The sequence below is a fragment of the Dermacentor variabilis genome, chromosome 11, assembly GCF_050947875.1.
Source record: "Dermacentor variabilis isolate Ectoservices chromosome 11, ASM5094787v1, whole genome shotgun sequence".
In the NCBI taxonomy this organism is placed as follows: Eukaryota; Metazoa; Arthropoda; class Arachnida; order Ixodida; family Ixodidae; genus Dermacentor; species Dermacentor variabilis.
In genome coordinates this window covers 111545311-111567297 of record NC_134578.1, presented here as the reverse complement: position 1 = coordinate 111567297, position 21987 = coordinate 111545311, and the positions used below count along the sequence as shown (strand labels likewise).

Genomic DNA, 21987 nt, shown 5'->3' with positions numbered 1-21987 from the left:
GGTATCATTTTTGCTGCTCTGAGTTTGAGAACTCAAGATAAATTTATTTGCAAAAAACACAGCTCGGCCACGATACTTCAATTTAACATTTAGGCGCAGTAAAGCAGCGCAAAAATCACAGTAATTTCTTTGAAAGACTCAAGTGGGTTATCAATTTTAAATATATCAGTAAACCAATAACTAGGTAATTGCTGTAGCAATTTTTTTTACTCAACGATATTTCACTTCTTACGGTAATAATTTACGATCAGTAGACAGAAATAAGGTAGGCAATTTATTATATTTTTCATAAAGTGGAACGGTGCTTCAGCATTGCAATGTTGTCAAGTGAAATATTGTTGGTATTACCAAGAAAAAGTTAAGTAAGGCAAGCAAGGTTAAAAAAATAAATTAGGGGGTTCCACATGCCACAACCACTTTCTGACTATGAGGCACGCCGTTATGGGGGGCTCCGGAAATTTTGACCATCCGGGGTTCCTTAACATGCACAGAAATATAAGTACAGGGGTGTTTTTTGCATTTCACCCCCACTGAAATGCGGCCCCCGTGGCCGAGATTTGATTCCGCGACCTCGTGCTTAACAGACCAACACCATAGCCACTAAGCAACCACGGCGGGTAGCGAGCAACGTAATGCGTAGGATCGATAACTGCTGATCTGTTACGGAATTCGTGCCAAATGAACGGAAGCCCTGTGGGCGATGGCAGAGAACCAGGTGGAGTGATGAAACTAGGAAATTCCCAGGCACAACTTCGAATCGGTTAGCGCAAGACAGAAGTGCATGGTCACCATTTTTAGAAGCCTTCGCGCTTCAGTGTAGGTAAATAGGCTGATTGAGAGGGCGATAAGAGGGTGTTTGTACCTGCGGGCAGGCAGTCCTCCTGCTCGTTGCATCCAGGATTCCCTCCCAAGGCTTTGCTGGCTGGGGTGGCAGGAATCGAAGCCGGCCCACGGGTGGCTGCGCGAATGGGATGCCGCGGTACTCTTCGACTGTTCGCCCCAGCAGCTCCAGCCGGTTTCCTCCGACTCTCCCTAGGCGAGTCGCTCTCTCCACATCGTAAGCATGGCCGCAGCTTGCCGCCGCAACGAACAGCAGCAACACGTAACCCCGTGTCACGCACATTTCGCCGAAGGTCTGTTCCTTATGGAGTGCGCCGTGGACAGCTGGAATAGTTTGAAACGTATAACGCCCAGTACTTCGTCCTAACGTTTCCTGCTACTGTCTAAAGCATTCTTATCCACAGTAATCGGTTATGCATGCAAACGCTTCCTTCTTCCACATAAGTACTCCTGTGAAACTACTTTGCGTCTTATTTGCATGGGACTGTATTTAGAACGAGCGGCTATAACTGACACGCAACACAACCTCGCCGATTCTTTGTGCAATTGCACTCAGCGAAAATGTAAATGCATGAACATTTCCTAAATCAATTTAAAGTCATAGTACATGCCTATTTTTCACGAAAACACATTAGTGGTTCATTGTATATCGGAACTCTCTAGGCTGATGGACAAAAGATATTAGCGATTCCATAAGCAGTTGTACGACGCTAGAATTCTAGCGTTCCATATTCGTACTTCCGCTAAGCTACAGCAAGTAACGAATACTTCCCCACCAAGAATTGCAACAGTAGTCAGCGACACAAGAAAAGCTGTACGGTTATCTCTCCTGCTTCCCAGAGGGCAATTCACCGGACCTATTAGGCCAGACGTTCATCGGTTTCAAGTTGCAAAGACTTCTCAACTACTCTAAGCATGTGTCTCGCCACAAAATTTTCTTATCGAGAGTACGCGGCCTACACCGCCTTACCAGTGCAAGAGATATTTCCGCATGAAAATCATCATTTTTAGACTCACGTCACTTGTTCTTTCGTAGTATACTTGTGCAGGGGCAGGCATGACCGAGTTAAGTGCAGTCGCATGGCAACAGCATGTTGAGGACCCATCCATAATTCACTGTACCGCTACGCTCAGTTCTGGCACCTTTACTATATTCAATAATTGTCAACGGTGCAAGCACTGTGATGAAACGCTTCCCCTTGTTTATGCGCTGATTTCGAAATATTTTAGTCAGTTACCAGTGCCAGCGATTGCGCTGTTGGCAGGCAGACGTCGTCTCATTCGCATAATGATGTGTTTAGTTTCGCAAAAACAAATGTATTATTGTACATGTACAGTACACAGACACTTCTATTTCTTTAAGCCATTGAAAACGTTGCTTTACCTGGTGAAGGAGTTCAACGACTCAAATGGCATTTTTGACGCCACGCTTACGTTCTCTTCATGCATTATAGGCCTTTCACACTAAGGGCTCTGAGATACCCAGGCACTATTTGTTGGCTGTCTAGTGATTTTAGAAACTGTGATTCGTTGCTCAAATTATACACTATTCGCTGTCGGCCAAGGCTGGAATGTGCTTCGGTTCATGTGACGACGCTCGCAATATGACCTAGTGGCATTATTGAGACGGCGAAAGAAAAATTCTTGCCAACGCGCACCATATTTACTACCAGGCCGACTACTCTATCGCCAAGCCTAAAGACATCCGCAATGTTTCCATGTGAGAATCGCAGCGCGTTGACTCAGACCTAATATGTTTTTCACATGCTTGTACAAGGAAAAATTAATTACTTCAATCTCTTGTCCAAAATTCGCGTTGGAGTTCCGCGCGAAATATCGCAGTTTCAGTATGATTTTATGTTTCATCCTCTTGTGATAGCAACTTTACTTTATACTCACTTCTTGGGCCATAAAAAGCAACAATTTTCCACACAGATTACTGCAACTGAGGTATGTATAGCCACAGGTTTCGGGCTGCTGCCGCTAAAGAAAAGAGTGCCCCTTACACAGCGGCAAGAACAGAAATATTACAAAAGCAATTTCAAAAGAGAGGCAAACATATGATCCGATATAAATAAGCACAATCACTAAAAATATTACCACATCTAACAACTTTCCGACAGAAACAAAGCTAGCATATCAATGCGTTCATTTGGAGGTTATCCGTAGTTTAAGAAAAATGGACCACTTGTCTGCAAAATGGCGAACACTGTATTTTGAGTACCACCTTTAAGTGCTTCTCATTCGTCGTTTATAGATTCCGCAAGTTTGTGCCCGCTCCTAACATATCTTCAGTGACTTCTTCGACGAGTGCGCCGAACATTGTATGCGTTCGTGCTCCATAATTATACACAGTTGTCATCAGTCATTGTTGGGATTACAGTTTATTTTCCTTGCAGCGAAGAGTAGCCGGTGACACACAAAGGCACCAACGTCCACTGTAATAACCTCTTATTTTGAAAACATGAAAAGAGTAACCAGCCGTTTCAGTAAACTTGTATTATACATTGAAATCAGCAATTTCTTTAAAAAGCGATGAAGGTCATAGCTTCACAAAAAAGTGACTGTTTCGCCACAGAAACGAGGGATTGGTTGCGATAGCAAATTATTATACAGCTATACGTGGTAAGGTTAAGAGCTTCATCAGCCAAAATGTTATAAACATTCGCTCAATCACTAAATAACAAGCACGGTTTCACACCCGCCCAGATATCAACACGTTTCACGTGATCACTGCGGACACTTACTGCTTGTACACTGGCGCGATGAAGAGTGATAGCAGAGGCGAGCGACTTCTCATACGTCCTGCCTCTTTATACGAACTAGGCACCTGAGACAGCAGCGCACACGAACCCATCAGATACCGCAGCTCGGCTAGGCTTCGAACCCGTCACTGATTACCTTCTAGAACGCATGCATCGGAGCTCAGTGACGTCATGCGCAGCCGTGGCCGTAGTAGAAGCGGAGACATGCGCTACGCTGACCGCATCTCCCGCCTCCATAGCTAGCGTGCGCGCACTTCTCCGCTCCCCCTCCCCTAATCCTTACGCTCGCCACAAGACGTCGCGCAGTTTGCCCGCCTTCCTCCGTTTCGTGTGCGAGCAGCCACCGGCGCGCCAAGCCACGATCCTTTTCTGCTTCCCCTCGCATGCTTTCACTCTCGCATCTGCAGCATACGGTGTGCGGCCGCGATGTTGTCGCGCTTGGACTTTGAAGGGGACGTCACGACGACGTCGACGATTTGCCTGGACTGCCCATTGTCGCAATTAAAGAAATGTATCGATATAATGTAGCGAAAACAAACCTAAGTTCCAATAAAATGCCTGTTTTCGAGGAAAGATGCCTTGTGGAACTCTAGCAAATCAAGTATCCGCCGAGGTAACTTAGTTTCTGTAGCATTGCACTGCTGAGCACGAGGTCGTGGGTTCGTTGCCGAACCCAACGGCCACATTCAGAAGGGGCCAGAATGGGAAAAGCTCATGTACCACGCACTTTCTGCACGTTCGAGAACCCCAGGTGGTCAAAACGTATTTGCACAACCCCACTATGGCGTACCTCTTGTTCAAATTATGGTTCGTGCACGTAAGGCACAAGAAATATTAAAGAAAGTTGCGTTGAACTGTGTTACTGTCATCACATGAAAGAAATGACACGGCCATCCAAAGCACGAGAACCTTGGCTAACACCTGAGATTCTTGGTATGGTTGAACACAAACACGACCTGTATGCTCTATTTGTGACATCTAAAGGTCCAGGCCTGCTCATGGAGTTTAAGAAATATAGAAATAATCTCACAAATCAGCTTAGGACTGCTAAGGATGCTTATTTCGCGGGAATTTTTAGTGACCCAGCCAATTAAAAAAGTGATGTAATCTGGCACAAATTGAATGTCTTTGTTAAAGTCTAATTCAATTTCAGCTATTGATGTTTCGTGTCATAGCGGGCAGAAACATTCCGGAAATGCTATACCAAATGCGTATAATCAAATCTTCTCATTAAAACCTCATTTAAATGAAATTGATGGCCTCAACAGCTATACTCAGTTCCTGCCGGTAAGCGCGTTTAGTAACACTCTATTTCCTGCCCCAACTAGCCGCTTAGAAGTATTTTCTTGCTTTAGCGATATAGGTAACAGCCAGTCCCTGGACGCCGACTGTATACAGATTCGCCCTATAAACTATGCGCTTGATATTACATGCCCTGTTCTTATCCACATTTATAACTTAATATTATCTGCAGGCACATTTCCGAAACAATTGCAGACTTCACGCGTTGTTCCAGTCTTCAAGCATGGTGATACGGGGGCACTAAACTATCGACCTATTTCGATATTTCCAGTGGTTTCCTAAGGTATTGACGAATTAATATATATCAGATTGCTATAATTTCTAATCACCCCAATTTGTTGCAAGATTTTCAACATGAGTTTAGGAAGCACCACTCTACCGAAACGGCCTTCTTGACTCAAAAAATAATTATAGGTGCATTCAGTCGTAATCAAATGGCATTAGGCATATACGTCCATTTTTCCAAGGCATTTTACTTAATTGATCATGCCATCCTTCTTAGAAAATTAGAAAACTATGGTGTGCGTGGAACAGGGCATGCGCTTTTAGAATCCTATCTTTCAAACAGGACACAATTCCTAGATACAAACAATGATACATCTGCAAGGAAGGCGGTCGTTGTTGGTGTGCCAACGACCGCCAAGAATTCTAGGGCTACTCTTATTTTTGATTTACATGAACGTTATTGTACACTGCACAGACAACGGAACATTCGTCTCCTATGATGATGACAGGACAGCTTTTATTATACGGACTACGGAAACAGAGATAGAACCAACAGCTAACAAAACGCTGTCTGACCAAGATTCCTGGGCCTCGCTGAAAATAAACTGTTCAAAAACACAAGTTATTTTGTACACGCCTAAAGAAGAAACGCTGGCAAAGAAGTTCAATTTATTTCTGGGCTCTCAGCCGTTAGAATCGGTGGATTCTGTTAAAATCCTTTGATTGCATATTTCAAAGCTCCTTGCATGTAATGTACATGTTGAAAAGCTCTATTCAAAGATGTTATCTGCCATTGGGGTTCTTGCCCGTACGCCATGTATTCTTCCTACAAAGGTGAAGATTATGATATACAATGCATTAGTTTCCTCTCTGTTGCAGTACTGCAGCATAGTGTGGTGTATTATTGGTGTAACAAATTTGCGCAAGCTGTATTTGTTGCAGAAAAGAGCCATGCAATATACTGCCGCTGTACGTTATGCTTCTACAAAAGTTCTTTTTACAAAGTACGAAATTCTTCCAGTGTTCTGTTTATATAACTATAGCTGATGTTGTGCTACAAAGCTTTTGTTAAGTATGTACCGATACCATAATTAATCATGCTATGTTGAAAGCAAACACAAGTGTTCGTCCAACCAGGCACAAGAAATGTGGACTGCACCCACTGCTAGAACTACTTATGATGCACAATCTTTGTCCAACAAGCTACCTTCCTGTATAAGTTTATTGAACCATGAAGATTAAACCAGGTCTAATTACACGCTTCGCCCAGTCCATTTATTTTCAGGAATAGTACATCCTTTCAAATTTTTTTGTCCCTCTTCTTGTCGATCGCCCCTTTTAATCTGCATGTAATTTCAAGCCTATGAAAAGGGGTTGTATTGTTTAGCGCTTTGTTGCAAAATTTTGTGTTACTCGATGTTATGTAATATTCGTCGATTTATTTGAACTGTCGGTGCATCACTGACCATCATCTGCTATTTTGCCAACAGTAACGGGGTCGGTACCTCGTCAAATTGCGCACGCTTTTACTCCCGTACTCCTGCTATCCAAAGGAAATAAAGTTCATTGATTAATTGATTGATTGATTGATTGATTGATTGATTGATTGATTGATTGATTGATATTTTGAATATACTTATAATATCACAGAAAACGTAGAATTTGTTTACTCCATTAGGAGGAGAATTCTTTCCCTTTCCAACCGTGAATGCTACTCGAGCCACTCGAACAATAAATGTGGTATTTTAATAGACTCGTCTACAAGTTAGGTCCTGGATTTACAGTTGAGCTTCTTTCTGGGAACTGCCTTATACATTGTTGAAACCATTCCTTTCATTTTAACTTCATTGTTGGCTTCTTATTTATCCCCCCCCACTACGCGTTTACACAGAATTCGTAAAGCGTAGCGCCCGTTATTACGCAAAATATAAAAAGAAATGGATCTCTTTCATCTGACTTACTTCAATTCAGAATTGTGCCTAATGCAAGGCAAGGTGCAAGTACTTTGTCAAATGCAATATGCGCGCATTATGGATTGAGTGGCTAATGTTATATCCTGCGCAGTTGTTCTTCTTTCTTTCTTTCTTTATTAGAACATAATACATACCAATCAAATATTTTATCAACCCGTCAATGCAATGACGAGTTATTCAACCACTCTGAGAAACATATGGACACCCGTGATTTCATGCCTAGGTACATATGTAAATATCGCCAAAGGAGCGAAAACTATACTTTAAAAGCAGAGGAGCAACTGAAAACTCACAACTATATTTATTTGATAATGTACATGCACGCACATGTAAAAGTTTTCGCCCGTGTCTATGTTGCCCGATATGACCATTGTACTATTCAGGCGCCAGTTGAGCAAGTGCACCACAATAGCTTGTTGAGATATCACTTATCGCTCTTTGGGGTCAAAGTCTCGAATGATCCGATAGAAAAGAAGTGGTAAGCAGAATTGAGCAAGCAAATCACGTGGCAGTGCTGTGAACTTTTAATGTGTTTTCGAAGCACGAAAACAGCATGAACTCAATGTAAGAAACGACCATACTGGATCCGTTATCGGACATGTTCGACAGGGCGTCGCCGGCGACATCACGTCCACTTCAATAAAGTACACGAGATCTCACTAACGCAAGCCGAAAACAATCGCGTTATTGTTATCAAGGGTAACTTATTATCACTCTTTTCTTCGTGCAACTTGGCACGAGGGCCAATGTCTTTGCTTCTATCGCCAAAACGAAATCAGGAAAGAAACAATTTATGGTAACTCAAAGGGAATCTCATTACTTTTCGAAGCGTGATCAGGATGCCTTAGTACACGCAACTATAAAGCGAGATATGAGAAGGAAGAAGAAGCATGTGCTTGCTGCTGTAAAGCTAGGGAAACGATGGAACGTTTTTTTTATTAGAACGTGAAGATATCTGCCCTGTTGTCGATTTAGGCACCACTAGCCCCCTTGAAGCTATTGAGTTCAGCGAGAGCAGTGGGAAAGCAAATATATCCGCAATAGAGTTTAGTAAGAGGCCACTGGAAGATTCGTGGAAGGAAAGTAGGGAAACGACGACAAACGGAGACGTACAAAAACGAAGTTCACATTAGGGGACCTTAAAATTTGGTTACGGGAATTCATCGTGGGAGTTAATCTATTTTCAGAAGCACTCTAAGTTGCGCTCGCTTTCCCTGCACAGATTTCCGTTCACAGCCGCAGAACGTTGTCCGCGAGCACAACTAAATTAGCGAGCTCGGTGACACGCGCGCACAAGCCAACATGAGCATATCTTACCCGATGGCCGCTGAAAGTCGCTGTCTAAAGGCTGCCGTGAGGAAACGCGGCCGCTGCAGCGAGCAAATTGAGCTTCGTGGAGCCGCTTGCATCAACCCGAACTATAGGCCTTGAACACACACCGCAGCGCGGACTCTGTACCCGTCGCAAATCGCTCTAAGATACAGGTCCCCGGCCGGGGGCGCGCGGCCGCCTGGATCGCCCCCTCCCTCCCTTCCCCCCAAAGCCTTGCGCGCGATGGAAGGCGGCGCGATTCGTACCCGCTTCCCGACGTCGCGTGCGCGCGATTGAGCCGCTATCGCCAGCTCGCCTTTGCACGCTTTAACTCGCACATACAGCATATACGGCGCGCGGTGAGGTTTTTATATCCCGTGGAATTTATATTGAAGCTCACGGCGACGCCTACGGCGGAAATTTTACTGGCATGTCCACATAATTGCTATTACAATAAAAGTTGGGATTGCACAAAGAAGCGGTACTCCTTAAATTGAATAAGTAACGAGAAAATAGGAGGCTGCCGCTTGAACTCGTGGGCGAAAAAATGAAATGCACAGGTGAACGTTGGATGCACAACATTCGCAAAGCAGACAAAGGCGCACCGAAAAAAATTCACCGACGATTACGATACTCCCTAATGCGCAATTTGAGTGCTGTTCTAGACGTGTTTTCATTTCGCGTATCAATATTTTGTAATATGATTATATAGGTACACGGATTATATTAGGAAGAGAACAAACACCGTGAGTAGCGTGCCCGCCGCGAACAATCTGTCTCGTGCAGTACATTGCAAACGGAGCCCAATGCGGTGCGATTGCCTCGCCAATCGCTAGATCGCGAGAGACAGTGCGTGGGTGACGCGTGGGCTCGATTTGTAGTAGCCACCGCAGACAAGCTTCTGCTCAGGCAGCGCTTTCTTTCCATAACGATGACGCGCACTATGCTGGTACCATATCGCAGCCATCGCCGCTGCAGAGCGCGTCTTGCGCGGCAGTAAGCAGGGTGTCTACCAAGTTGACATTTCCTAATTCCCAGAGTTCTACAGGTTTTCCCTGAGACCGTTTGCAAAATTCCCTGAATGAGAGAGAACTTTGTTTTATGTGAAGATGGGCTGACACCATGTTGTCCGATGCTGTTACTCTCTAGTAAGGATAATGAAAAAAAGTGATTCAATCCAGTTTGAACACAAAGGAGTGATATCAATGTTATTCAGAAAGAGAAGGAAGGTGTTACTGAAATGCACGGCGAATAAAATATATTCGAAAAAAATATGTTAAACCTATTCCAAATCGTGTCGGACATCTTCAAATACGAATGACCCGCCATGGTTTCTCAGTGGCTATGGTGTTGGCGTGCTGAGCACGAGGTCGCCGGATCGAATCCCGGACATGGCGGCCACATTTCGATGAGGGCGAAATGCGAAAACACCCGTGTGTTTATATTTAGGTGCACGTTAAAGAACCCCAGGTGGTCGACATTTCCAGAGTCCTCCACTACGGCGTGCCTCATAATCAGAAAGTGAGTTCGGCACGTAAAACCTCATAATTAAAAAAAGAAAGATACCAATGAAAAGGAGATGCATAGATAAAATAGAAAATATTTTCCATTGTGAGCCATTTCAATCAACTGATAGCTAGCTCATCGATATGAAGCCTGAAATTTTTCACAAGTAAGATTCTATCTCAGCGGGTCTAAAGTCAACCTTCGCTTCCCTCACAAACTCTCAACCCGTACACAACATATCAGGGTTGGCTTTAACTGCTTTAAAGAGTTTATATTGGTTAGGCTGAGAGCGACCTGCATCTCGTCGCGAGCCAACACGTTCTTTTTCGACCTCGAGCTCCATCAAAGAGGCGGTGGTATGCTTCCTTTCCCTTTCATTCCTCAAAGCGTCGGGTCCTTTCTGTTCTCCTTCCGATGCGCGTTCGCTCCACGGACCACTTGAAGCATCCTCTCGGTTAGTTGTACAGTCAGCGTCCAATTTTCTGGACTCCCTAGGGGCCGCGATAACGTCCGAAAAATCGGTCAGCGCGAAAAAAAAAATGAATGCATATCTTTACCTGCCCTTAATTTAACTGCCTTTGATTTTGTAATTTTATCACCCGCCTAGTCTTCTGCGGTCCTCGGCTGTGCCTTCCATCTCTTGACACCCATTCTGTAACCCTAATCGTCCACCGGTTATCTATCCTACACATTACGTGACCTGCCCAGCTCCATTATTTTTTTCTGTTAATGTCAATTATATCGGCTATCCCCGTTTTTTCTCTGATCCACCAGCGCTCTTTTCCTTTCTCTTAGCGTTACGCCTAACATTCTTCGTTCCATCGCTCTTTGCGCGGTCCTTAACTTGTTCTCGTGCTTCTTTGTCAGTCTCCAACTCTCTGTCTCATATGTTAGCACCGGTAGTATGCACTCCCTGAATTCCTTCTTTTTAATGATAATCGAAAGCTTCCAGTTAGGATGTGAAAATTTCTTCCGTATGCACTCTAACCCGTTTTTATTCTTCTGCTTATTTTCTTCTCGTCACCTGGGTTTTGCTGTGAGTTATTGACCTAGGTAAACATACTCCTTCCCATACCCTAGAGGCGGGCTGGCGATCCTGAACTCTTCTTCCTTTGCCAGGCTATTGATCATTATCTTTATTTTCTGCATATTATTATTCAACACTACTCTTACACTCTCTCTGTTAAGATTCTGAATCGTTTGTTGTAATTCGTCCCTAGTCTTGCTGAACAGGACAATGTGATTTGCAAACTGAAGGTCGCTGACATATTCGCTGTTGATGCTTACTATTAAGCCTTCCCCAGTTTAACAGCTTGAATACTTCTTCCAACCATGCAGTGAATAGCACTGGATAGATTTTGTCTCCTTCTCTGACCCCTTTCTTTATAGGTATCTTCCTAATTTTCTTGTGGACAATTAAGGTAGCTGTGGAATCTCCGTAGATCTTTTCCAAGATATCTATCCGGTCTGTACTCCTTGATTGCGTTATGTCTCAATTACTGCTGGCATCTGTAGAGAATCACATGCCTTTTCGTAATCTATGAATGCTCTACAGAGAGACTGAGCATACACTGCAGAGTTCTCAATTACCTGATTGATCACATGGATGTGATCCATTGTAGAGTTGTGTTAATATAAGAGCTTGTGGCCAAGTACTGCACCACAGTGGCCAATCCTGCTCTGGTGAGGGAGTGCGTTACCTGTTCTGGTCACCGGGATCAGGCCACACTCCAGGCATGTTTGTGCAATTTTATGAACACGCGGATTTTTTTTAATCCGGTGGAAAATTGCCGGCACCGGGATTCGAACCACGGACCTCTTGCACGCGAGGCGGATGTTCTACCTCTACGCCACCTGATATTGTTGTAGAGTATCCCTTAGTAAAGCCAGCCTGTTTTCGTTGTTGACTGAATCGCAGGGTTGCCCTTATTCTATTGAAAATTATCTTGATGAGTACTTTATGCAATGGATGTAAACTAATTGGCTTATTGTTGTTCAATTCATTAACGTCGCCCTTTTTGTTGATTAGTATGATGTTGTCATTCTTCCAGTTCTCTGCGACCCTTGAAGTCAATAGCCAGTTCGTATAGAGGGCCGCCAGCTTATCAAGTATGATTTCTCCTCCATCTTGATTAAATCGGCGCTTATTCCATCTTCTATTGCCGCTTTTTCCAGTTTACTGTCTTGGAAGGCCCTCCTAATTTCATCGTTAGTTAAAGAAGGAATCTCCGTAACCTGTTCATCACTACTTCGAATGGAGGTATCGTAGGTGCTCTGGGTGTTGTACAGGTCTCTATGGAATTCTGCTGCTTTTACAATATATGTTCGAAATTCCTGATGATATAATCCCGCTTATCTTTCAATACATATATCTTGGCTTGTCCTTGGCCAAGTATTCTTCAGGTTGATTTCATGCTGCGTCAATTTGTACTGCTTCCTCAATTTTTCTAGTGTTATAATTTCAAATATGCCTTATTTTCTCCTCGTTGATCAGTTTTGCCAGTCCAGTGAATTCTATCTCTTCAGTTGGACACTTTCATTTTATGTCATTTCTTTATTAGGCCCTTCGTTACTTGAGAGAGCTTACCTATTGGTTATCTTGATGCCTTACGATCCACTTCAATCGCTGCTTCTGAAGACAGCCTAGTTACGGTTTAATTGTTTGCCTGTTTGTCATCGTCATCTATCCTTCCTAAGGCTGCACAATTATTTGCAAGTACCAACCTGAATTGGTCTGCTTTCACCCTTATTGCGTCTAGGTTGGCCTGTTCCTTCTCGACCAATTTTACTCTTTCACTCTTCAAATTAAGGTGAATTCTACACCTATCCTATGATCACTGCACTTTACCCTATGTAACACTTCTACATCCTGCACTATGCTGGTATCGGCAAAAATTATGAAATCAATTTCAGTTTGTGTTTCATCATTAGCGCTTTTACAGGTCCACTTCCTGTTGCTACGCTTCCTGAAGAAGGTCATAATTATCCGTAGCTTATGCTTTTCCGCGAATTTGACCAGCATTTCTCCTCTATTGTTCCTAGAATCGGCGCCGTAGCTGCCAATTGCTTGTTCACGAGTCTGCTTTTTCTCCACTTTTGCATTGAAGTACCTCATTACTGGAGTATACTAAGTTTTCACTTATTTTATCGATAATTCAACATTTTCATAAAATTTATCTATTTCATCATGATCATGACTATTGGTTGAAGCGTAGGCTTGCGCTAGCTTTAATTTAAACCTGCTATTAAGTTTTGTTACGATTACCGCTACCCTCTCATTAATGCTGCAGAATCCGTCGATGTTCCACCCAGTGGCGTAGCTAGGTCATGTGGCACTCGGGGCCCATAGGTCTTCCGTCACCCACCCCCCCACCCCCCCGGTTGTAGTGGAGGAAGGCGAGGATATCGACAATTTCCGGGTTTCAGCACCCGTACAGCCGCCTTGGATACCGCGCACGTCCCCCGGGTCCCTCTCTCCTTCGCTTTCTTTCCCAGAGATCGCGAATGCAGCAGGTATTGGCGGCGAGGAGTTACGGAGTCGCCATCTATCGGAAGCGCCTCGCTGGCGTAGTATGAGGGATCACGCGGCGCGCTCCTCATAGGGTTTGCTGTCAGCGCTCACTCAAAACACAACGCGGGAGCTCTCCCGGACATTTCTGTAAGTACTTTCGAAACGCGAGAAGTTTTTGACTGTCTAAATAATAATCTTGGGCAAACTGAAAGCACAGAATCGTTTAGAGACGCTATCTCTTTATCGAATACGTACAGTGAACGCCACTGTGCACGGTCGCCGCGATCGAGTCTCCCGAACCGGCTTCTTGCGTGAAAGATAGGCAAACGCTGAGAGCAAACTATGTGAAATATGTTCTTATAGTGTTTGTATAACTAAATGGAGCGTAATAGAATGAAGCCTCAATGCATCGATCGCACAGCTTCGCAGCGACCGACTGCGCGTCTGCATGCTTGCCCGCGTACTGTTTCGCTTTCACCGTGTGCGCGTTTTCGCACCTTGCCATGAGCTTTAGGCCGCAAGTATGCAAGCAACCATTGTCGCGTGGGCGCTATCAGAGCAGTTCAAAAATTATTTCATTGAAGAGTCTTCGACGCCTACGGGGACTGTGATGTGCCGTCGCGACGATTCAATCTTTTGTTGTTTTCTTAATCATTGGACGTTTCAATATTGTTTCTAGAGTTGCGTCGCACTATATGTTTATCAGTGTTCTCAGCGTGGGATTTCCCGCTGCTTCTTTTTTTGTACATCCAGTGCATCAATTCATAACACAAACATGATCACGTGCCATGCTTCTTTTTTAATGTGCTTCTTACCGGTCTCTTTCCCCTCCAATGAACTTGCAAGTATCTATAGCATCGACAAGTTCATAGACCAAACCGTCATGACATTAGTCGCGCAGCGGACTCGGGCGAGCGTCTCAGTGCGCGTTTTCCGAACATCGCAGACCCGCCGCCGTAGCAGAAATCTTCCTTGCGTCTGTGCTTGCTGCATACCCGAGTTGTAGCCGATGGCTGTTTGCCGGTTTTATGTTTCGCGAGCCAAGCTTCACGCAGCTTCTTGTCCTGCGGCTACTTGTGAATAAGGCTGACACCGGGCTCCATTGCGTACGTCTGGCACTGCGGCACCGAGCAGTAGTTTACCGTGTTGCGCGCCTTGAAAGGCAGCCACTACCTATTTTACTGCTTTCAATCGTTGTAAAAGAGACACTCGAAACGGGAAAATCTCGCCACTAAATGAGGACCGCAGCGTACGAGGGAACTTAAACTCTCGTTTTCAGCTCGCTTCGGCGCTCCCGAAGCAGCCGACGCGGCCGCTATGTCCACGTGATCCCTAATTGACGTCACGCCGACGGTAGCGCCAGCTTTTCCAGTGGTGCAGCTCGAGGCCAGTACACGCTGTTTTTTCTGCGCCAAATAATAAAGGGCGCTGCACTGATAACTTGTGATAAGCGCTTGCGCACATCTTCTGTCAAACTGTAAGGCTTGGCAACCAATACAAATGTGGCATCGTAGAAAATACGGGTCACTTCACAAGTAAAAAGAAATTTACGAAGTTTTAACCATGTTTTAACTACCAATTTTAGCGGCAACATTTCATTTACAAAATTGAAGGCCGACATTCATATCTTGCCCAACAACAACTTCACAAAAAATTGGAGGACGCTTAAGCTTCGCCTTCAAGAGTAGAACGCGACAGCGTTCCCGTCGACCTGCCAAGGGGTGTAAGACAATGGGCTACGGCGCAGCGATCACTTACGAGGCGCCCCGCATCGGACGCGGTGAGCGTCGAGCAGCGCAGCGTTCGGCGCGGCAACGAAACGTGCGCCTGAGCAAGCGGAACGAACCAAAGAACTCGGTGTCTCGGAGGGGGAAGCGATGCACGCCAGCCTAACGTCGTGATCGGCACGGGTAGAGAGATAGACAGATAGTGATCTAAAGAAAGGCAGGACGCTTGATTCTGCAACCCGTGAGGGAGCAAGGCGAAGCGTCGTCAGGGGAGAGGGAGTCCGGGCCGCGACGCGCCTCGCACCGGCGCTCGCACAGCCCCAATGCGCGAGTGGCGCGCCTCCTGTAGGGGCAGCGCCGTACATTGAGAGGAGGGGGTCTTCTGTGTTTGCCGCAAGATGGCTCTGCGTGTGCGGAAGGCGCAGAAAAAATGTAGAATACCGATATACACTGCAGTATAACTTTCTACGGCTCGTTTCTAAGGCAACACCGCATTCAGTAGAGGCGCTTTTGTACCGCTCTGAACCATCGAACTCATGGCTGAGTGGTAGCGTCTCTGTCTCACACTCCGGAGACCCTGGTTCCATTGCCACCTAGCCCATCTTCCAAGTTCTTTTTTATTCATGAAGTGCCTGCCGGGATTTATCGCTCACGGCCAACGCCGCCGACACCAACGACACTTGCTTTTCTGCGACGCGAGCCCTTAAAGGGAAGCTGAAATTTTTTCCAGACAAAATGAGTGAACATGTGTACATAATGGTTTTCAAACCTCCGAATTCGAATATCGTATCAAAATTGAGCGAAAGAAAACGCAAATATATATTATTTCGACGAAAAGTGCAGCAGCGGACACGCCCAGCTCGCGCGTCTCGTTTCCACCTGTGATTGGTCGGGCGCCTCGTGACGTCAACTCTAGTGACCGACCGCTGCCGCTACACATGAAGCGCGGTGCCAGGTAGTTTGGTGCTGTAATGGAAAATTAAGAGGTAATGGAAAATTTAGAGAGACTGCGTTTTTCTGAGGAGTTCGGCGTTACTCCCTACATGTAACGAGCCGATTGCGAAGAGCCGGCCTCTCGAAGAAGCAAACGATGCCGGTGCGAGCAGTGCTTTCGACGCGAACAAACGCGAAGTCTTGGGATCTCCTCGTGTTGGAAATGCTGTTTGGTGAGTATGTTTTTTACAAAGCGATCTAGTGATCTCGCCGACCTTTCGCCGATCTAGTGAGCTCGTTTCCGGTCAAACAACTCTAGTGTTCCTGCATGCCTCCTCGTGTAACGTAAGCGGGGATGCGATCTTCGGCATTTGTGCGCTGTCCAAAGCTGTCGGCAATCTACAAAGACGATTTAAACGCGTGAAAAGCTTCCCGGTTCATGCAGTACGTGTAGTGACCTTCATCTGTGCGCCATCCGCACACTACTCGTAACCGAAGTCGTAAAGGAGGCGAATTCCGTCGGCTACGTGAGACCACTCTACATACACGCAGACGCACCAACAAAGGAATGCAGGGTCGATCGGAGCAGATTACGATGGAATCTCTTCAGCTCCCTTTAAAGGAAAGCTGAAGAGTCTGTCGAATTAAGGGAAGCTGAAGAGTCTGTCGAATTCAATAAGACGTTCATATACGGATGCGGGAACTTTATAAACCATGTAGGTAAAATTTGGGGGTTTTTTTCAATTAGGAGCGACGTAATCGTCGGTTAAAATTGCGCTGTAGCTCCGCCCCCCGTCGAATGCCGCGCGCTGCTGCTGACGCTGACGATGCGAGCGGAGACCGGAAACCGCGGTGTTGTGACGTCGACTCTAGTGTTTTGTTCCTTCGCAGCCTGCGCGACCGTGCCTGACCGTGCTTGTTTCTGCGTGCGTGCCATCGTAATCTGCTTCGATCGACCCTGCATTCCTTTGTTGGTGCGTCTGCGTGTATGTAGAGTGGTAGTCAACGTGCGCAGCATCAACTGAAGTGGTGGGTCGATCATGCCGGCTTTCTGTGCAGCCTACGGTTGCACGAGCACCAGCGGCCGCGACGATGTTGTCTTCCATTGCTTCCCACAAAACAAGAAGCTTTTAACGAAGTGGGAGGCTGCTGTGAAGCGAAAGAATTTCAAGCCCTCAAGAACAACAGTGCTATGCTCTAACCACTTCCGTGACGACGATTATCACGAGAATTTATCATTAAAACGTGCGTTGGGTTTGCCGGTCAAGTCGGCTCGTCTAAGGCCCGGCGCAGTGCCGTTAGTGTTCGCGTACACAAGGAGCGTACACACGAACTCGCCCAAACCTGGATTTTGATCTACTGCGAGCTCCTTCGTGTTAGCACGCTGAACGGAAGGTGCATGTTTATCTCCCGCCCTTGACGCAGGTTTCATCGCAAAGCGCCGCGAATTTTCTATTTGCACGTGTGTTGTAAAACAGCCTGCATGCAGCTACCATAACGCAGTGCAAATGTAGAGTTTGCATTTTGCTCGAAAGCCGGCGCACGCCAGGACGCTACGCTGCCCCCTTCTCTCGCGCACCGAGAAACCGACCGTCTCACGTAGCCAACGGAATTCGCCGCCTTTACGATTTCGGTTACGAGTAGTGTGCGGATGGCGCACAGATGAAGGTCACTACACGTACTGCATGAACCGGGAAGCTTTTCACGCGTTTAAACCGTCGTTGTAGATTGCCGACAGCTTTGGACAGCGCACAAATGCCTACGATCGCATCCCCGCTTACGTTCCACGAGAAGGCATGCAGGAACACAGCACTACAGTTGTTTGACCGGAAACGAGCTCACTAGTTCGGCGAAAGGTCGGCGAGATCAGTAGATCGCTTTGTAAAAAACGTACTCACCAAAGAGCATTTCCAACACGAGGAGATCCCAAGACTTCGCTTTCGTTCGCGTCGAAAGCACTGCTCGCACCAGCATCGTTTGCTTCTTCGAGAGGCCGGCTCATCGCAATCGGCTCGTACATCTAGGGAGTAACGCCGAACTCCTCAGAAAAATGCCGTCTCTCTAAATTTTCCATTACCTCTTAATTTTCCATTACAGCACCAAACTACCTGGCACCGCGCTTCATGTGTAGCGGTAGCGGTTGGTCACTAGAGTTGACGTCACGAGGCGCCCGACCAATCACAGGCGGAAACGAGACACGCGAGCTGGGCGTGTCCGCTGCTGCACTTTTCGTCCAAATAAAATATATTTGCGCTTTCTTTCGCTCAATTTCGATACGATATTCGAATTCGGAGGGTTGAAAACCATTATGTACACATGTTCACTCATTTTTTCTGGAAAACCTTTCAGGTTCCCTTTAACGCTGTCGCGTTAAAATCGTCGTAGGTACTATGGCCTCCAGTATTTTGGCTGTGGGCAGCCCTGAACGAAAACGAAAATTAAATTGTGTCTGAGTGACGCTGATCTCCCCACCATATTAGAAAACGGAAAACGCCACCTGCCTCTCTGCTGCGCGGGCGCCACTGTTATGACAATTACGAGTTCTATTCATTCTCATCAATAAAGCCTTGTTTTTATTTGCTGATATACGGACAAACGTGATTATCCGAGCTGCGGTACCACCAAAAGATTGGGAACAGAATAGAGCACGCTTCGCGTCGATTCTTGGCGTCACCATTAAATAAACAAGACCGCGAAGAAGTCCGTGCCAGCGAAACCTGTTGGTCTGCACTCGCAATGGAGAGGGTTGAGGGATCAACCTCACTGGTCCACTATTTCATATTTCTTTCGCTACTGCCATACTGGGCGCCGCCCGCAGTGCCAAAGTACTGTAGGTTGTAGCACCCAAAACGATTTTGTTTGGGAAGCTTTTGTTGAGCTAATAATATGATTTTGAGTCCTCAGTTCTGGAATTGAAGTGCTTCCTCTATAAGTACTAATTGAGGGATTATTAACGACATGGTTATTACTTATCTGCCATATTTTTCACGCTACCAAATTCCTAGTAATCACACACAGATTACTTCATAGAATATCGGGAAATATCCTTACAAAATTCACGTTTTCTTTCTTTTTTGTAAAATTCTGTGCAGCTGGCACAGACACTGTACTTGTGACAGGAAGTCAAACAACCACAATAGTTTTCTTAAACGTTCGAGGGTAAGAAGGAAAGCGTGAAACATAACGGCAGGTTTCGCAACGGCTTCTCGGAGCGAGCGGGAGACGGGAAGTAAAAGCGAGCTGAACATAGCGGCGCCTGCGTCTATATACAGCCTGTGGAGTCATACGCCGCCAAACTCTTCGGCCGCACCGAGTCTGAAGACGGTCCTGAGAATCCCATTCGCCACTTTTGACGGCCGCACTTATGCAACGGCGCTCTCAACGAACGCTTCGCCGTAAACGCGAGCGCCGGGCGCGCTCGTTGAACGTCCTCTTGCTGCTTTGTTCGTCTTCGCTGCGCGTTCTGAACGGAAGAGGGACCCAACAGCCTTAACGCCTTACAACGTCTCACTATGTTTAGCGACTCCTGCTCTTAGCATGAACGCACGGCATGAGCGCACTCCACACGAAACGTTCCGCTAAGGCGAATAGTTTAGCGACCACGTTGCGAATTAAATTTTTTAGCCCGCAGATTCGTGCATTTATTTCGTGGGGTGTTGATAGAGCTGCAGCCGACAATTCTTCGGCGCAACGCATCGGGTACATGAGCTCGGGCTACTTGACACCGGAGTATTCTTTGCCATTTGCGCCCAGTCAAGCCGGCGGAAAGAGGGGCGTCTTCAGGCGTATGACACTCCCCCCCCCCCCTCACTGGCTTCTTCCACCCGGGGCCCACGGCCCCCCGGCACCCCCTGTTGCTACGCCACTGGTTCCACCCTATGTCCTTATGGATTAGTAATCCTACTCCATACTGCTTCATATCTAGAATTGCTCTATAGCAGAGGACGTGTCCCTTAGTAAGCACTACATAAGCCACACGTTGTTCTGGGCTCAATAAGGTCAATGATATCCCAAACAGTGCCTGATAGTTCCTCAAAGACTCCTGCTAAGCTAGCTTCACTCGAAAGATCTCGTGTGTTAAACATTGCCAGGGTCAGCTTCTATGGGCGCCTGTCTGGGTCCAGAGATTCTTAACACCATCTGCTGCGTTACAGGTCTGCGTTACAGGTCAGCTCCTCCGCAGCTGCTGGGTATTCAAGGCCATTGTTTCATCGAAGGAGTCATGAGGGAGGTAGTGACCAAATACTGCACCAGGGAAGTGAATTCTTGTTCTGGTGAAAGCCTTTTGTTGAAGCTTATTGGGACTTGCTAATTTGGTTGTACCTGAATTAGTATAGCCACACTGGCTACCGGCATTTAGCCTTTGTCAGGAGCTATTCCAAACCTGGAGATGTAGTGTACTGGAGGAGGTAAATTTGAGCTTACCACCTTGAGTATAAAAAGAAACCGAGGATTCGAACTTCTACTTTTGCCCCCTCTGAGCAAGCACATTTCGGTAACGCGCTTCGGAACATCCTGCGGTTAAATGCTGTTACCATTATTATGCCAAGAAGTGCACAGTGCCAACATCTATTCACGTATGAAGTTCTCTGATCATGTCCGCGAGACAGGCATAAGGAAACTAGCATGTGTGCAAGCTTTCCGAGGGGACAACGTCATCTCTGCATGTATATCCGGTGGATGAAAACTGAGACAGATGTTAGGGATATTTCCATCTTATATTTTGCGGGGTTCTCACTGTAAAGTCAGCGCTAAGTGTGTCAGTAGTGTCAGTCTAAGCCCCTCTCGTGAAACGTACATGCCTAAATACTCGCTTGTTCCATGCGCAATAGACGGCGTTTGCTGATCGCGACAGGTAGCACAATACTGCATTATTTCTCAGTGGTTTTAATATCGTAGCAACAACCTCCAGGGCATATGCGGCTATGAGCGCGCTTAGGTATACGGGACATTTTTCGATTAATTTGAACAGCACTTAAAACGTGTGTAAGAAAAAAAAAAGATCTTATCTCTTACCGTAAAACCACAAATAGCGTACGCACGGAGATACATCCATGAGTTTTACAGTGACTTCAGCATTCCCCTGGCATCGGAGAAGTCTTTTTAAAACCGATCGTTAACGAGTCGGGAATGTCTCATGCGCCGCCGAAGGGCAAGCCATTGGGTGTGACAAAGGCGTACTGGTATATACATATACCGAAATATATACGGAAACATGCTGAAGGTTTAGACAGCGCTTACACGATGCCTCATTTAAGCTACAGCAAACGCGTCTGTGATCAGTCAGCCATGGTTTGTACACTTCCCGCGGGGAAGGAATTCACGCCCCCCTTACCCCCGCACTCGCGATACAGCAGTTGCGAATGCACGCTCGAGATCTACGGCGACACGAAAGGAAACACGCGAAAACCAATGCAAGTGCAAATGCAGAAGAAATTATGCTATCCAGAAACGCTTTCAAAAATTCTACAAGATACTAAAGTATAGCTGAGACGGTTTTACACAATACAAATGATAATATTCATGAATGGCTATAATTCCTACACATACTTTAATACACAATGACACGTTGCATAACGCCGCAATCACCTCGAAATCTCATTTGGCGATGAGAGTGCTTCCCCATTCCCACTCGTACTACACTGTTCAGTTGTTAATTTTCTGGGTTAATTTATTAATAAGTTCGGAACAGTGAACCGTAACGTTTGTCGCCCACATTGGTTTCTGCAAACTGTAATGATCCAGTGTTGATGGTGACGAGTAGAGTATCAAATAGCATTCGTTTCCCGATGAAAAATGGCCAAGGATTCATGATTGTTATCAAACAGTGATTCATTATGCCTTATTTCTAGATAACGCTCGTAAAATTGGTTATTTCAGACAGTAGTAACGCT

General features: G+C 45.9%; 1 protein-coding gene across 2 annotated transcripts in view; it reads right to left on the bottom strand.

The window, feature by feature from the left end:
* LOC142564047 (acetylcholinesterase-like) overlaps positions 1–21987 on the bottom strand; it is an 86998-nt gene that overhangs the window by 22107 nt on the left and 42904 nt on the right. The window contains exons 1-2 of one of the 2 annotated variants that reach the window (XM_075674863.1): positions 8423–8563; positions 863–1164 (exon numbers count right to left, since the gene is read on the bottom strand). In XM_075674863.1, the coding sequence (XP_075530978.1) occupies positions 863–1123 (261 nt within the window). In that variant the 5' untranslated portion in view covers positions 1124–1164; positions 8423–8563. Of the gene's footprint in view, positions 1–862; positions 1165–8422; positions 8564–21987 lie in introns of those variants that run through there. The other variant, XM_075674864.1, reaches the window with a different exon arrangement.